The sequence below is a fragment of the Cylas formicarius genome, unplaced genomic scaffold (genome assembly GCF_029955315.1).
Source record: "Cylas formicarius isolate icCylForm1 unplaced genomic scaffold, icCylForm1.1 PGA_scaffold_8__14_contigs__length_24414737, whole genome shotgun sequence".
NCBI classification, from domain to species: domain Eukaryota; kingdom Metazoa; phylum Arthropoda; class Insecta; order Coleoptera; family Brentidae; genus Cylas; species Cylas formicarius.
In genome coordinates, this window is record NW_026844361.1 from 19847935 (window position 1) to 19865908 (window position 17974).

General features: G+C 35.6%; 1 protein-coding gene across 3 annotated transcripts; it reads left to right on the plus strand.

The window, feature by feature from the left end:
- The first annotated feature begins 2533 nt into the window (after positions 1–2533).
- LOC132706285 (putative sodium-coupled neutral amino acid transporter 11) lies at positions 2534–17505 on the plus strand. Of its 3 annotated transcripts, none has more exons than XM_060677535.1 (9): positions 2553–3100; positions 8925–8981; positions 10246–10327; positions 12829–13038; positions 13987–14239; positions 14294–14364; positions 14427–14588; positions 14738–14994; positions 17213–17505. In XM_060677535.1, the coding sequence occupies exons 1-9, from the start codon at positions 2669–2671 to the stop codon at positions 17489–17491; spliced, it is 1803 nt and encodes a 600-aa protein (XP_060533518.1). In that variant the 5' UTR covers positions 2553–2668; the 3' UTR covers positions 17492–17505. The 3 variants fall into 3 exon arrangements, with proteins under 3 accessions (XP_060533520.1, XP_060533518.1, XP_060533519.1); XM_060677536.1 differs by lacking the exon at positions 2553–3100 and adding an exon at positions 3669–4076; XM_060677537.1 differs by lacking the exon at positions 17213–17505 and having other exon boundaries at positions 2534–3100; positions 14287–14364; positions 14738–14876.
- Positions 17506–17974: the final 469 nt, after the last annotated feature.

Below are 17974 nucleotides of genomic sequence, written 5' to 3' on the forward strand. Positions count from 1 at the left end.
ATAGACGCAAACCGCAAATACAAAAATTGTAGCTCTTGATGCGGCCTTTGACACCATTTGAACCAATTAGCCATATTTTTTACGATTCTTGATTTGCGGCTAATCATTTACTCTGTAAAAAAGCAATTTTCTAGGTCTTTCAGATTTTGCCTATAATTTGAAAACCTTTTATATAATCGAAAAAATACCTGAAATAAATGTTATTGCACTGGATCTTCTGCATCTGTCGGTTCTTTTATATTTTATATTCATAAGAAAATATAAATATAAATATAAAATATAAATATAAAACTGTTATTTTTGTTTTCTTCACATCAATAAATTTTGAGATGATTGTTTTTAAATGAATTGGGAGCATATAAACTATTTCGTATTTCAGAACGTTTTAATCGTTAATTGTTCAGCATAACCAATTTGACATTTCCTTTGGGTAATAACATTAAAAATTAGTGCGCCTCAGGTGGCTATGTTTTTTTCTTAACAATTCCTCGCATGCCTCTAAATTTCGCTCACTTTGCGCCTTTCTTTGTAAACAGCGTTATACATACACTTAACTTATTTTTAATATTGCCGTAAAAATTCCGCATCCAAAATTATTGACGATCTGTCAGCGGCCATGTTGGGCGTTGACTGCCGAAAGTTCATTGGATGAAAACTGAATCTTCTCAAAATTCCTTTTCAAAGTTGTTTCTATATCTCTAGTAGCTATTAGCAAATTAACATTAACATTTAATTTAACATTAATATTATTAAATTAGGAAATATTGGCAGCTGAATCTTTAATAATCCTCTAGATAGGTTTATTTGGCGCTGTTCAGAATCCATTGTTTCTATTTTAACTTACCAAAAGGTCTCTAACCCGACTTTAGTGAGTTAAAAGGACTATTGAAAATAGAAACAATGAATTCTGAACATTCCCCCACTATAAAAATACAAATTTTTATACAAAATGTTTTATAAAAAAAAAAGAAAACCAAATGTAACAAATAAGAAGAAACTAAACGAAATTCTCTTTGCACTGTTTTGCAACAAACACTCCTGTATCCCTAGCGGAGCGGAATAAGTGACAATTGGTTCAATGGAATCAATTGTCTCATTTAAAAACATGTATGTAGGACGAAACACGGATGGGAAGTTGGCTAGTTGGCTGGTAAAGGGCACAAATGACGCAATGTGCTATCACACTGCGAATGACACGCTTAATGGACAATATCCAGAATTGCTGGGCTAGCAAATGTTCTAGTAGGCGAGGACCTGGATGTCCGTGGGTTTTATGGAATTTCTCTATTATTAATGTGGTGATTCTATAAACCCGGGGTAACAATATAGGATGCTTGACTTCGTATTCAAGGTCCGTGTAACGCAACCTTCGCCCCATTCTGAGAACGCCCAGAGTGTCCAAGCATAGGTCCAGTTTACGAAGGGGTTTGGAACAAGGTTTGTTCTTCAGAATCCTCCTCAATTCTTCAGAGAAAACCTCTTGTTGCACCATTCTAACGATGACACAAAGAGAAAAATATAACTCTTTGAAACAGAGGGATTTGGAAGAGTATGAAAAGGAAGAGTCGCGCTTTCTAATCCCCGTTGAAGGGTGGTACGTTTACCTTTTGAATTTCCAAACCGGTGGTATGGCCTTGTCTGTTCATCGGCGATAATGAAGAATTTTGTGGGAATGTATCAGGAAGAAGATCGCGAGCAATGGATTTTATGGAATATTTTATCTCGTCAAATGAAACTACCAGTGCTTCCTGTTCGCTTTCCTGCTGCTCGTTTAAATCTAACCTGCAAACTTGACAGTGCAAATCGTCAAATTCAGTAATGAGAGGGTCCAAATCCGATAGACGCAGTTGAAAAACTTTCATGTCTTTCGTGTCAGCATGTGCATCTTACGCCATTTGCGCTTTTGTGAGCGTATTCTCACAACGGGTTAGGATGGACTTCTGCTGTCTAGTAAGGCCTGTGTATTCACTCATTTTTAAATGTAATGTAAAGGCTTCTGCAAAAGTAAACAAGCAAATTCGTATTTTCAAAAGGTTCGTGAAATTCGACGCGGCGGCAATTTCCAATCCAAAAATGGTAAAACAAATGGTTAGGCAATAAATCCAAAAGGAGGTGATTCAATTTATTTGAACGCGAAACTTGGAATACGAGACGCGAAAACGTAAACAAACAAATTCGTGGTATGCGAGTGTCAAACGAATGTGGTTAGGTTCAATTGTCCTGTGGCCAACGAGCCAAATTCCGAACGCGATCCTGCAAGCTGCGAAGTGCGTGATACACTGAGCAAAAAACGATATCCGGAGAGTGCAAAAAAACGGTTAGCAACAGAGATAAAAAACGTGATTGCTGCAAAAGAAGGTGCAAATACGTGCAAAATGGTAACAATATCTAAATAGACTGCATTTTCCAGGCGCTTTTTCAGATAATCCGGCTCGAAGGACGAGAATATTAAGGGCCCGAATAGGGTCGAACAATAATATCTAACGTCAGCAAGTTCGACTCAGCAAAAACCAACGCAGGAAGAATCCAAAAGTGTTGTAAAACGTATTGCAGTAGCCTGTGGAAGTTTCTTTGAAAAATTAATATAGAAATAGCTTTTAAGAATAATAATTATTAATCTACAATATAGAAATAATTCACCAACTCTATTGTTGGATATTCGAAAAACATGTTTTTTTTTATACCGATTAATATTATCAAAGAATTGTTGTTGCAATGCCATGCCATGCAACGTCGACATGCACCAAGACGGAATTTGAAAAAAAATCCACCCGTATTTCTGCGGTTCGCTCGGTATATAAAGCAGAAAACGAGAAAAGGCGCGCATGATTTCTTGAAAATCAATAATTTCCCCCGAATTGTGTGGTGTCGGATTTCATTCATGAATCCGGCGTCGCTCCCTCCATCCCGTTACGCAATCCACCCTAATCATTTGCGTGAGAAACGGTGTCCTGCGGGATGCTCCATCTCGGACCGCGACTCTTCCGGATTTTTTTTTAAACTGACACCGGCTGATTTCCGAGACGCGATGGCGACGAGAGGCGTCGTCGGTGAAAATAGTTATATTTTGGACGCGAGACGGCAGTTTTCCGAAGATAGGGTGAGTCGAGGGGGGTGATAGGCTCTTTTATCCTTGTCATTCCGCCTTCCAAGTACCTACAGGGTGTTCCGCGCTTTCTAAATAAAAATGCCAACCAGTCAATACCAAAAAAAATTTTTTTTTTCTTATTTTACCAATGGAACTTGTTTTATTGAGTCTTAACGTTTTTGCTTGTTTCTAAAATAATATATATATATATATATATATATATATATATATATATATATATATATATATATATATATATATATATATATATATATATATATATATATATATATATATATATATATATATATATATTTACTTTTTAAGCTATCACAATTATGTTTATGAGTAGCCTACATTAAGTTGCTTTTCTGTTATAATACGACCAAAAATATAATGCATTTATTGCTTTGACTTTTTAAGTATTTCACAGTACCTTAACCGCAGGGCTTCGCAGGCCCCATCCAACAGATGTTTATTCTGCATTAAGTAGTTCTTGTTTTGAGATAAACCGTAACGAATGTTTGTAGAAACATGAAAGTTTTATTTGAAACGTAAATGGACTGTTTTAGATTTGATTAAGCATTGATGCTGTGGGGTATTTTCGTTTATTTTAACATCAGGTGATAAACATAGTTCTTAAGAGTTTAATCTGAATTGCAATATGTTCGTATTTATACTGGACTCTATTTATCTTACAAGTAAGTTTGAAAATACGAAGAATTTGAAGACGAAGTGGAGATGGTAGTCGAACTACCTCAACAAATAAAAAAAAACGCATCCAATTTGTTCTCGGATACTAAACAAATTGTATTGAATGTTTACAATTTTATAAGAGATGAAAAAATTCAGAAGGGGAAGTAGGAGCAACAATACAAACAAGTGACTTGACTAATGTTATGGAGTCAACTGTAACTGTAACTGGAAAGTGATGCGAGTTTTTAAAAAGCCACACGCAGATCTAACGCTAGAAGAATTGCATAAAAAGGTACTTACAGACTTAAACATTACTTGTACCCAACAGTCTTGCATACTTTTTCGAAGAAAATCGTTTTTCAGTTCCAAACAATTAATAACCGTGACGATTTTTTAAGTAACTGATACTTTATTATTATTATATTTAATATTTTGTATATTAATAATGATACTCTGTAGAAATGTAATGAAATGCAACGTAATAAATTGTTTCTTTGTACTAATTTTTTTATGTACATGCTTCAAGAATAGCGAAAAAGATTGAAAACTTATTTACACTCCGCTTGTTAGTGTAAGTAGATAAATTCCTAGGACGGTTCTGGAATGGTTACGGATAAGGGTCTGCTCGGCAGTGTGCTCTATAAACAGTGGGCACGGAGTCTGTTGTCAAAGCACTATATTTCTGGTCCACGTGTACCCCTTTTTATCACTCCTTTTCTTCACAAAAATTGAAATAATTTCAATTACACTTTAAATGTTACCAGTAGGACTATAATTTAAAAAAAAAACTGAAAAATTCATCCATTTTCTCAGATACTGGGGTAAATATATATAATACAAGAAAGCCACTAAACCTAGAGTATCATTCGTGAAAACACAAATTTAATATAAAAAAAATTCGCTAAGGATCGCATCAACAGTCCCGGTCGGTGTAGAAAATCACCAATATGGATAATAAAATTTGAGATATGTTTTCAACATTTTTATGTATCTGATGACGCCGTTTTGGACGAAACATGTCGCCCGAAACATGTTTCTTGTCTTACCTATTGAACATACTTTTATTTCGGTTGATATGAAATGCTGGCGAACTATGACACTGATACAACTGGGATTCAGCCAAATCATTATTATTTACCAACCAGTTGCGCATACCTACAGACACGGCAGTTCGCGTGATCCGTTAAATTGGTCGGCGCGAAAACTTTGAACACGCGAGGAAATACCATTTTTCCAATTACGTGCTTAATCCAAACGTAACGTATTTGGGGCACTTGTAATTGCCACCTGGTGCGAGGACAGTGGCAGCAATAAATCGCTGGCTAATGTTTCATGTTAAAAGTCTTCGGAGTTTCGATCGCATTATTTTCCTGTTAATTATTCTGTTTGTTTATAAGAAGAATATGAACTGTAACTCTGATATTGCTAGAATAAGCATAAGAAAAAAATTGAATCTTTTTACTTGAACTTTCCAGGGTTTGTTTTATGGCTATGTGTATGAAACTTATTCAGTATGGTCTGGTATGGTATGGTTTGGTTTATTAACAATTAAAAAACAGCCGTTTTAGAAGGTATTTTGCCATAACTTTTTGTTTGTGAAGCGATTCACTCAAACCCCAGCCCATTTTGTAGGTGTTTTCGAGGCGCACAAGTTAAGAAACTTTTTTTTTGAAAAACTAAAGCTTCACTCAAAAAAAGTTCAGTAAAAACTACCATAACTGTTTGTCCGCTCATTAGAGGTGCATGAGAAAAAAAAAACAACATAAATCGTAAATATGTATTACATATATTTGTTTAAAAACATACAAAAAAAACTATAGAAAAAAATGTAGGTGAATTAATTTTATTTATTTACAAACTCCAAGATACTAGCCTGACGCGTATTTATTGTTTTTTGCTTTAACAAACTTGACTGAAAATGATCTTCTAAATTTTTAAGGTGTTGAAATGCACTGGTCCTCTTTAACAAAAAAATTTTAGATAGGTAATTATTTTTAAGATCGCTGTCTGCTTCCGGTTCAGGTTCTTTCATGTTGTCAATTCAATCTTCAAAGTTCAAACGAGTCTCCTCCGTGGCTGTAATATTGTCGATTCCAATATTTTCGAAGAGTTTCTTGCGTTATGTTCATTTCTCTAACACATTGTTCAATTATCTTGTTCAATTATCTTAGATAGTGGTATATTATCTTCTGGATCCGATTCCATTGATGTAGAAAAATCATTATTTTTTGAAAACCAGCTTTGTTGAAACAATTTTGTATAGTTTCCAACGAAACTTTATTCCAGGCTGATTTAATAAAATAACGTGCTCAAATCTACAGGCTTTGAAAATCTGACGCGGACATTGACTTTGATAAAATGTGCTTCACAATGAGTCCACGATAATAAAATTTAACATTCTGTATGATGCCCTGATCTAGAGGCTGACATACTGATGTCGTATTTGGAGGCAAGAAGATAACTTTTGTTTTATAATTTGCGATGCTTTTGTAGGGCCATTTTTCTATCAAATTGTAACAGCCATTCATTCATAATGTCTCGTGTCATCCATGCTTTATTGTTACTTTCGAAAAATCTATGAAATTTTGGCAACGAGCATCGTACAGCGTCACCGTTGGTACCGATGGAAACGTTTTAATTTTTTGTCTGTTCTCCGTTCTCTGCTGTCTGTTCTCTGTCGACGCTCCATAGAAACGCGAATAACTTCCGAACGGTTTGATAGAGGGAGCTGAAGTTTTGCTCTTTTTAAACTCTCCACGAGACACATAAGCCCATAGGAAATGGCCGCGATTGGAAATTGGCATCTGTCTTTTTTTAGCGATTTTCTTCTGTTTTTCGTACATCGCTATGAAACACGATAAGTGTCCGAGATTTGGAGCAGCGATTTCAAAATTGGCACACATATAGAGTTTAGTCCCCTAACAGAACCTATTAAAACTGGGGGGCTGGGGGGTATAATTTCTTAAAAACGGTATACGGGATCGAAAAAATTCTTAATGCAGAAGACGCGCGAGATCCTGACCAAAAACATTTATTCCTGGTGATTTTTTAAAAATGTATAGGTTGCGCCTGCAAATTGCAAAAAACTGAAAATGTGGTTCCCCTTATAACGATAATTGACGACAACGAAAACTGTTAACTTGATCAGCAAAATTATTTTACCAGGAGGCGCGGAAGATTCGGTACTATAACTTCTATTTCAAGCATTTTTTCGATTATGTACAGGGTTTTTCGAATATAGACAAAAATCTAAAAGACCCTGAAAATCATTCTGTTCGCTATGAAATTATTAGCCTTAAAACAAAATTCGTGAAAAATATGGTTAACTGGTTTAAACAGTGTTACAGACCACATAGACAGGTACAACTTTTGTCTTTACGGTTTTCGTCTATCACATGCACTGTTCGAAAAAATACAAATGAAAACATCATTTCACGCCCTGAATCTAAACGCGATGACGTCATCAACAAGCATTTTTTTCAAAACCAGTTGCTCTACTATTGGAAAAATTCATATACCAGGAGAAATGGGAGATCCAGGGCTATTACCTCTATCTCGAACATTGTTTGGATTATATGCAGGGTGTGTCGTTTATGGGCAAAAAATCTAAAATGCTAAAAATTTAAAATTCATAAATTTCCACATTTTAATTGCTACATTTTTAAATGCCCTAGGTCGGGCAGCCTTTCCGATCACGAGCAAATTTTCTTTTTGTCCTGTCATGTTAGCACAAAATAAAATTGTAAGCCCTTGGAAAGGTTGCCGCCACTACATTTTTAGGATTTCAAAGCAAGTGTTTTGTTAGGTAAGATTCGAAAGAAAAGACGAGTATCATCGGCATTGTAAACATCGTGTGGCTGATATCCGAGGAGTAGTGCGGACAACTTATCTTTAAACATTAAGTTTTTCAGTTATTTCTTGAGCCTTGGCCTTTACTAAGTGCCCCGATATTGGAATGTTTTGATCTCGCAACCGAGAAAACCAATCACTTTGTCAATTTGAAGACGCTCAGTTTTTACAAAATTTCTTTTTTGATCAATGTTGCTTCCCGACTTCCACTGTACACGAATTCGGTCTTTATTTTTCACAATTTCCGCCGCTTGAGTTTTCCCGATTTCAAATTTTTCTGCGACAAATTGTCCTTTTCCGAAAAGTTAACAATTTACATTTTTTCTCGCAAAGTAAAAAATTGTGGAATCAACTTACTGCATTTGCTTGCAAAATAAAACTGCAAGTCTCAACTTGATGATATGAAAAATGAAAAAGGTAATTCCCCTATAACAATTATTTGAAATTGAATACGGGCAAAACTTAAAATATATTCTTTTCGCTAGATAAATACAACAACAACATTGCACTACACTTGATAGTAGACGATCTTCCAGCATATTCGTCCTTAGAAAAATTAGGGAGAGCCTAGACCAAAATGCCCTAATGACAGTGCTTTATTTCATTCTCACATATCATATGGCACGATATTATGGGGAAACTCTGTCAATGTTGTTCAAATATTCAGGATGCAGAAAAGGGCTATAAGAATTCTTGCTAGGGCTAAGCATGATGAACACTGTTCTCCATATTTTAAAAAATATAAGATAATGACACTGCCCTGTATCTATATCTCCACAATCTTTTAGAAATGAACAAACATACTAATATATTTCAAGGTGTGTCTCATATAATTATCCAACACGTGAAAAAAAATTAACTTGTATAATATGCTGCCAGATATGGCTTTTGAGGTGTTCAAAACTAATATCAAAGTGTTGCTTATTGAAAATTCTTTCTATAGTGTGGACGATTACTCCAACAAAATAAAAAACTAAATTAAAATCCTTGGCTTACTAAAATGTGTGATAGCATATTATCTTGCACTATCTGTGCGATTTTTATACTCCGTGTTAGTGTTGTTAACCTTTACATTTGTTAAAAAATACGTTTTTTTTTTCGTCCCAAAAAACATGTCCGTTTAAAGAGGAGTGTCCGCCTATTGAGAAGTTTCACTGTATTTTTCACATCTTTATTGTTAATAAACTAACCAAAACTGACTTTCAAAATGAAATATCGTCGAACAAATCATTCCTTCCGGTTGTCGTCAAACCTCGACTAGACTCTAATTCGTTAACCGGAGGTTTTTTAGGGTAGCAGCATAGATTCGCACGAAAATGCCTTCGACGACATGAAGCAGCTAATAAACGTAAGTATTCAGGTATTTGATTTATTTAGTTATTGTGTTGTATTTTTTAAAACTGCATGTCTTCTTAATCAAACCGTAATGACGCTTACTGTCATTCTAGGTATTTATGTTTAATATAGACAAAATAATCAAATCTGGTTGATTATTAAGCAATACATTTGAATATTTCAGTTTGTTAATCTCCATAGGTTCTACTAGGTTCAATTCTCTACTTTTCAAAACTGAATTTAAGTGAGTGACGTAATTAGATATTACTCTCATATAAATTTTAAAGGTATGATCAGCACGTTAACCCCTATATTCAGTTGTGTTATCTATTTTAAATGCAGTCTTTACACCAAACTTCGATATATACTTTGAAATATTTCCCAATTAATATGGTTTTATGGGTTAATTTTAGACCTACTCGTTTTTTTTTTTCAAAAAGTATGGAAAATACCTATTATTGAGTTACATACTGACGCAGTTCCGATTTTTGATTTTTTGGCACAAAATTGCTATCGATAGGGATTGTTGTCTTTCTCTTGGGATAATAGGGGTATTCTTGTTTGGTTAATTTATTTCCCTATAAAAATAAAATCAGATCATGTAATATGCAACAGGTATACTAAGAAAAGAAACTTTTCTTTGTTGATTATAATACGCATTCACACATAGTTAAAACATATCATAATCCACTTAGTTCAAAGGATAAACGATTTAAATGATTCCACAAAGTAAGTAAACGGGTGGAAGTATTGTTGTCTACCATTAATATTAACGTATATGACAAAGAACACAATGCAATATAGGAACCATATAGCTATTAGATAAGATAGTGACTAGAGGCCCCACTACGGAGAAAAATGTAGGGAAGATAATGATTTTCGGCATATGCCTCTATATGTCACCCACTAAGCTGCATTTTGCTCATTTTCTGTCTAGACAGCGAGTTCTACACACTTAGGTCGTTTTCAAAAAACATTTTAATGAGAAAACACTGTAGTTAAAATGCCGCATCCAAGCTTACTGACGATCTGTCAGCGGCCATGTTGGTTGTTGACTGCCGCGAGGTCATTGGTTAAAACGCAGTTTTAAATCTTGCGCATGCGCAATTACAATTAATCATCTGATTTTTTTTTTCATAAATGCTTTTTAAGTTGCTGTATTTTCGACATAGCTAGGGTTTCTATATCTCTAGTAGCTATATGGCGGCAACCATTCCAGTTCGATAAATGGAGTCCGCTGATGATTAAAACCGGCAATTATTGATTGGCATTTGTAGGAGGACGAGAACGAGCAGAAATCTTCCTTACCATCGGCCAGCTTTAACTTCATCAATTCAATTATCGGCAGCGGAGTAATAGGTAATAAAACGGAAACTCTTTAAGGCGCCATAATTAATGACATCGACTCTTGATATTTTTATAGGCGGCGCTTAACGCATTTCATAACGCAGTGCTTAATTTCATAGAGTTTACACTCCTAATGTTATTCTAGAAAGCGTTTGGATTCGCCAGGTCAATAATTTTATTCGCTTCCTAATTACAACAATTATATTCGCGCCTTTTCTATAAGCCAGTGGGTGGCTACCTGCATGTATTTGACCAGACCTGGATTTTTGCTCAAAATGCTCAAAAAAATAGAATTTTGAAAGTATTTGACCAGATCTGCCATTGAGATATATTATTCGTTATAGTCTTAAAAGCTTATATTAATAACGGCAGACGTTTTTATTGAGTACACTCCTCAGTGGATAACAAAATCTTTACTATTACCCGGTCAGATGTATCATGATCGCTGTTTTACATAAATTTAACTCACTTGTAATTAATTTTATCACTATATGTATAAAATTAATACTTTTTTTGTACTTTATATACTAAAATTTATAAGATTGATGATAAATGAAGTAGATATATTACGAAATAATCTGAAATCTTGTGGTATAATGCAAGTAACATAAAACAATTCAAATCTGTATTTTTTTTTTATTCATTTAAGACAAAATTTGAAAGGTGTGGGAGTCATCTTCCATTGAATCTGACTCTGTAAAAATAAACCGTAAATTGTAAAATATAGAATATATTTGATAAAGAATTAATTTTTATCAACTTGCAAGGGACATTGGTAATTAAGTCGATAACAAAAGATGGAAGTTGATATCTCTCAACTCAAGCCAACCAACCATACTCCGATGGGTCCAAGGTTGAAGATTGCTTTTTGTAAGCGTTTTTCCAAATAGTTGAAATGCAATGGGCTCTCAGAAGTTGTTCACTCTTACATGGTGGTATTGAGGTTGCGTCAAAATTTTGTATTTTTTTACTAAAGTTTACTAAAGTTTTGTAACTACTGACGGTACTACAGAGGGTCCCTCCTCCAACGACCGATTTAAATCAGCCCCAATATCTTTTTCTACGACTTCATCTGTCTCAGAAACGTTTACGTCTATTGTATCATCATCAGTTATTAAGCTATCCGCTAATGTTGATGGTTGCTCAGTTGCAGACGACGACGTAGTGGGTTGTAATACAGCTTCTTTGTTGAGATCGGTTGCATTTTTTTCTTAAGCCGTAAACGCTTTGTAACAACTACTGTGATATACAGAATCAAAAATTTCGACCAGTAGAATTATTTCATTGTATTTTAATTTATAATGTTTTCTTAACCTCAAAATTTGTCGACATTATTCCATCTCTCTCTTTTGAAAATGTCAATAATTTCTCAGTCTTTGCTGTGGAACAAAAAACACTCTTCACTAGTTTAATTAAAGAAAAATAACATAAAGCAACACTGTGTATTTTATTAAATTCACTAAACACGAGGCATCTGTATCGAGATTCACAAACATACTGAAAACATCTGACAAAAACCGTTAGGTTGGAATTATAACAGAGCCATCTCAGTTATAAACCCTAAATTATTTAAGTGGTAGTAGCTATAAAATAAAATACTATAAGCTGGAATGAGCAGAATAGTAATAAATAGGAGAGAGAAAAAAGATAGCTATCTGCAGTGTAAGCATACATCTGTCCGGGTAGTAGTACAGATTTTGTTACCTACTGAGGAGTGTACTCAATAAAAACGTCTGCCGTTATTAATATAAGTTTTTAAGACTATAACGAATAATATATATATATATATATATATATATATATATATATATATATATATATATATATATATATATATATATATATATATATATATATATATATATATATATATATATAAATAATATCTCAATGGTAGATCTGGTCAAATACTTTTAAAATTTTAATTTTTTGAGCATTTTCAAAACTGTCTGTCTGTCTGTCTGTCTTATTATTTTTCGATAATAATAATAATATATTTTAAGATTTCAAAACGGCAGCCGTGGTCAAATATATTTAAAATTCTCCAAAAATAAATACCTGTCTCACCTGCGCAGTACCTGGGTCCGCCGCTTTGGGCTTAGTGGGTCCCCACATCATATATAGTAGGTATAGGGGCCTCGATGTACAAAAACCCAGGTCTGGTCAAAGACATGCAGGTAGCCGCGCACTGGCTCTTCGACTAGTAGTCACACCGATAGTTTACAATTTTAAAAATTTCATTCGAAAATTTTCGGTATCGATTCGGTCTCTGTACTCTTACCTGTAATAAATAAATGTAAAACATCTGGTGTTTTCTAGTTTGTTTGGTTCTTTGGATGCAGTTCTCAGAAAAAACGTTTAAATTTATACACTAAACGAAGTGAAGTTCGATCGTAGTTATTTGAAGCGCATTTTCGTCCAAATTGATACCGAAAATTTATAGAGTTGATTGAATCATTGGGCAAATTTTAAAAGTTGAATATCTGACTAATTTTATAAAAACGTTTAACTAGGAATCCCGTACGCGCTCCACGAAGCGGGGTTCGGTTTCGGCCTGTTTCTTTTGGTATTCGTCGCCTACGTCACAGACTACTCCCTAATTCTGATGATCAAAGCGGGTCACATAAGCGGCAGATTTTCCTATCAGGGAATCATGGAGGCTGCATTCGGAAGACCCGGGTATTACTTACTGGGCGCGTTGCAGTTTTTCTACCCCTTTATCGGTAAGAATTGAAGAAATAATTTAAAAAAAGTATTTTCAGACTTTTGCAACGCAAAATAAAAGAATAAATTATTTGGTTAATGCGCTTTAAGGTAGTCAATTACCTCATAACATTCACTTCATGTACCGGGTAGCTTGTTAATTATGGGATGACACATTATAAAAAAAAGATTTTTTCATTTAAATTTTTAGTTTTATTCAAAAAAGGTGGTAAAAGTGGTTAAAATCCATAGATTTATAAACACTTGCAAATCTCACTTGGACATAAAATTTTAAATATGTCAATCCGAAACGGTTAGATATCCCTAGAAAGTTCCGAGAAACAAAAAAGAAATGAATTTACAGGCTGTTCTATTATTTAAAATAAGAAAATTGTTACTTGACCATGAAAATGCAGACTTCCTGGATATATAAAAATAAGAGATAAGTTGTCACCCCATAATAACCAGGACGCCTTTTAAAACTATTCAAATCACGGAAAACAGATTCTGTTTTCTGTGGTTTAAATGCGAATTGATAACACAGATATAAACTCTTATATCTATGGGTGGGAAACATGTATAATATGGTGGCCCCATATAGCTACTAGAGATGTAGAGGCCCTGCCTATGTCGATAATAGAGGAACTTTTGTGGCAACTATGAAAAGAATTTTGATGATGACCTTCAAAAACCAATGCGGGTGCGGAATGTCCAAAGCACATTAAATCTTCAGGCAAGTTAATTCATTAGGTATATATCGCTATTTAGAAAGAATATGAGGCAAACTGTAGGTTAGTAGGTAAAAATGTAGAGGCATGCGCGGAAAATCATTTCCATCTCTACGAAAATATCATTGCAGTATCGATTTTTACTGTACTAGGGTCATTATATTATTATCTAGTAGCTATATGGTTTCGGCGATCTCGAAATCATTATACCGGCGAGCCTGTACGGCAACATTGTTGTAGCTATGGTATCGTACAACGTGGTGGTGGGGGACACGGTGACCAAAGTAATAATAAGACTAGTTGGTTTGTCGCCGCACAACATCTTCGCCAAACGGCAAGTGATAGTTTTGATAGCGACCGTTTTCATTACCGTCCCGTTGTGTTTGTACCGGGACATCAGCAAGTTGGCCAAAATATCCTTCTTCAGTCTGGTCTGTATCGGATTCATCCTGTTTTCCATCCTGCTGCGGATCGGGAAGATGAGCGAGATCGTGTGAGTATCATCTTGAATCGTGCATACCAAACAAAATTATCGGTCAGCTTTCAGCCCAAAGCACCAGGAATCCTGGAGGTTTTTCAACCAGGATATCATCCCGGCGATAGGGATCATGGCGTTCGGTAAGCCTAGGGGTGGGGAGGGCGAGACTAACCAATTCACTTAATCGAATCTTCTTTTGAAGCGTTTATGTGCCACCACAACACGTTCCTCATCTACAGCTCGATAGCCGATGCCTCGCAGAAAAAATGGGAGACTGTGACTCACGCGTCCATCTTGACCAGTCTGGTGGTCGCATGCCTATTCGGGATCGCGGGGTACGCCACGTTTAAAGCGCACTCACAAGGTAACCCAAGCCAACCAACTTGACCATTTTTTTTTCTCAGGATAAAAATTGTTTTGCGAGTCGATGCGCGTTGTAATTTAGAGCTTAAACCCTTACGTTCTACGCACTACGCGTTACGTAAGCGCTTACGTAATTGCGTAATTTCGCAGGCGATTTGCTGGAAAACTACTGCTGGGATGACGACTTGATGAACGTCAGCCGCCTGCTGTTCAGCGTCCAAATCCTGCTTACGTATCCGATAGAATGTTTCGTCTCACGGGAGGTGATCGAAAACACGGTGTTGGGCAGGGATCCTAACGTGCCAATCTCCGAAAAAGTCCACTACGGCCTAACCCTATCAATAATCGTTACGACCTATTTGATATCCATGGCCACAGACTGTCTCGGAGTAGTGTTGGAGTTAAACGTGAGTTATTTCCGGAACCCGCCAGGGCGGATGTGGCTGAAGTTAGATTTGGATTTTGATTTGCGAATATTACAGTGGACCAGTTCGTTATTTCCAGTAATTAAAAAAATGTATTCCTGCGGAAATGCCGGCAAATTAAGGACGGAAATAATGTAAGGGAACTCCCAAAAGCCATATTCAATGTAACTATACAGAAAATAACACCTTTTCCGCTCCTATCAGAGCGAATAATAATTGAACTAATATTTCGCAATCTTGAAAAAATCTGAAAATATCCCAGATGTTTAACCAGACCATTGAAGAGATACTTTGTGGAGCTTCAAAATAATGTATTACTCAACACCTTGAAACTGTCGGCAATATAAAAAACTACCTCCAATTATGAAATACCAAAAAGTTTGTCATATTTATTTAGCAATCTGAAAAAAATCTGACGTTGTCCTAGATATTGAATTAGACCATTGAAGAGCCACTTAGCAGAGCTTCAAAATGATGTACTACTCAACCACCTTGAAGCGGTCGGGAGGGTATAAAACTAACCCCAATCATGTAATAACCAAATGTTCGTTTTATTTATTTCGGAATCGCAAAAAAACGGGACGTTATCCCAGATATTAAATTAGAGCATTGAAGAGCCACTTAAGAGAGCTTCAAAATGATGTACTACTCAACCACCTTGAAGCGGTCGGGAGGGTATAAAACTATCCCAATCATGTAATAACCAAATGTTCGTTTTATTTATTTCGGAATCGCAAAAAAAACGGGACGTTATCCCAGATATTAAATTAGAGCATTGAAGAGCCACTTAGGAGAGCTTCAAATTGATGTACTACTCAACCACCTTGAAGCGGGAGGGTATAAAACTATCCCAATCATGTAATAACCAAATGTTCGTTTTATTTATTTCGGAATCGCAAAAAAACGGGACGTTATCCCAGATATTAAATTAGAGCATTGAAGAGCCACTTAGGAGAGCTTCAAAATGATGTACTACTCAACCACCTTGAAGCGGTCGGGAGGGTATAAAACTATCCCAATCATGTAATAACCAAATATTCGTTTTATTTATTTCGGAATCTCAAAAAAATCTATCTTTGCCCCAGATATTGAATTAGACAATTAAAGAGCCACTTAGAAGAGCTTCACAATGATGTACTTCTCAACTACCTTGAAGAGGTCGGGAAGGCATAAAACTACCCCCAATAATGAAACACCAAATGTTCGTTTTATTTATTTCGGAATCTCAAAAAAATCTGACGTTGTCCCAGCTACTGAATTAGAGAGTTAAAGAGCCACTTACAAGAGCTTCACAATGATGTACTACTCAACCACCTTGAAGCGGTTGGAAAGGTATAAAACTACCCCCAAAAATGAAATAAGCAAATATTCGTTTTATTTATTTCGAAATCTCAAAAAAACCTGACGTTGTCCCAGATATTGAATTAGACCATTAAAGAGCCACTTAAGAGAGCTTCAAAATGATGTACTACTCAACCACCTTGAAGCGGTCGGGAAGGTATAAAACTACCCCAATAATGAAATAACCAAATATTTGTTTTATTTAATTCGCAATCTCAAAAAATCTGACCTTGTCCCAGAGATTCAATTAGACTATTAAAGAGCTTCACAATGATGTACTACTCAACCACCTTGAAGCAACATTTGAAGAAACATATATTGAGGGTAGTTTTATATCTTCCCGACTGCTTCAAGGTGGTTGAGTAGTACATCATTGTGAAGCTCTTTAATTGTCTAATACAATAGCTGGAACAACCTTAGATTTTTTTTGAGATTCCGAAATAAATAAAACGCACATTTGGTTATTTCATTATTGGGGGTCGTTTTATACCTTTCCGACCGCCCCGACCCGAGTAATACATCATTTTGAAGCTCTCTTAAGGCTCTTTAATGGTATAATTCAATATCTGGGACAACGTCAGATTTTTTTGAGATTGCGAAATAAATATAACGAATTATTTGGGGTGATGCGAGCGGAAAAGAGGTTATTAGCTGTATAGCAACATTGAACATGGTTTTTGGAAGTTCCCTTACAATATTTCCTTGCTTAATTTCCCAGCATTTCCACAGGAATACGTTTTTTAAATTAAGGTAAATACCGAACTGGTCCACTGTAATATTCGCAAATCCGAAGCCAAATCCAAATCTAACTTCAACCACATCCAGGGCGGTAAGGTCAAACGGATATTTTCACGAGCAGGGGGTGCTGGCGGCGGTACCATTAGCCTACGTGTTGCCCGCCCTTTGTTATCTCCGTCTCGAGGAAGGTTTCGTCCTGAACCGGAACAAGCTGCCTGCCCTCGGAGTGGCCATTTTCGGAACGACGGTCGCCGCTTTGGGCGTCATTTTTCTCTTTCTCGATATCGACAAAGTGAACGAATGCTCGCACGATAGCGAGATGCCTTACTGCGCCATCGCCGAGGCTGTTAACAATACCGCTTCCGACAATATATTGAGTACCGTTACTACACATATGTAATTTCACTCACAAATCAAAAATCGACGCCTCTTATATGTCGTTTGAAAGTGGGCGGCGAGATCACACCGAGCGCCATCTGTGGGTTAAAGAATGAAACCACCTGCGTCAAGCGACCAAAGCAACGGACGAATTCCACTGAAAACTCTCTTCATTTTCGAATCATAAGTGGTCGCTAGTCGTCAGTGGTCCGAAAAACACGTTAAAAAGAGTACGTCTTATTAACATCACAAAAATGACTTTCGAATGTCGTCATCAAATGACTCGCTTAATTCCCGATATGGACTTTAAACTTAATAATTAATTTAAGCCGTTGTCAAATTCTTCTGTTTAAAACCAGAGGGTCTCCAGATAGTGTGTCAAAGAAATGTGTCTCGTTTATTATTTAATAATTTAAAATTATTTTCAAATAAGTACGTGGGAAATCAAATTTATATATTTGTGTATTATGGCATTAATAAATTCTCTCTTTTATACTCAATCACC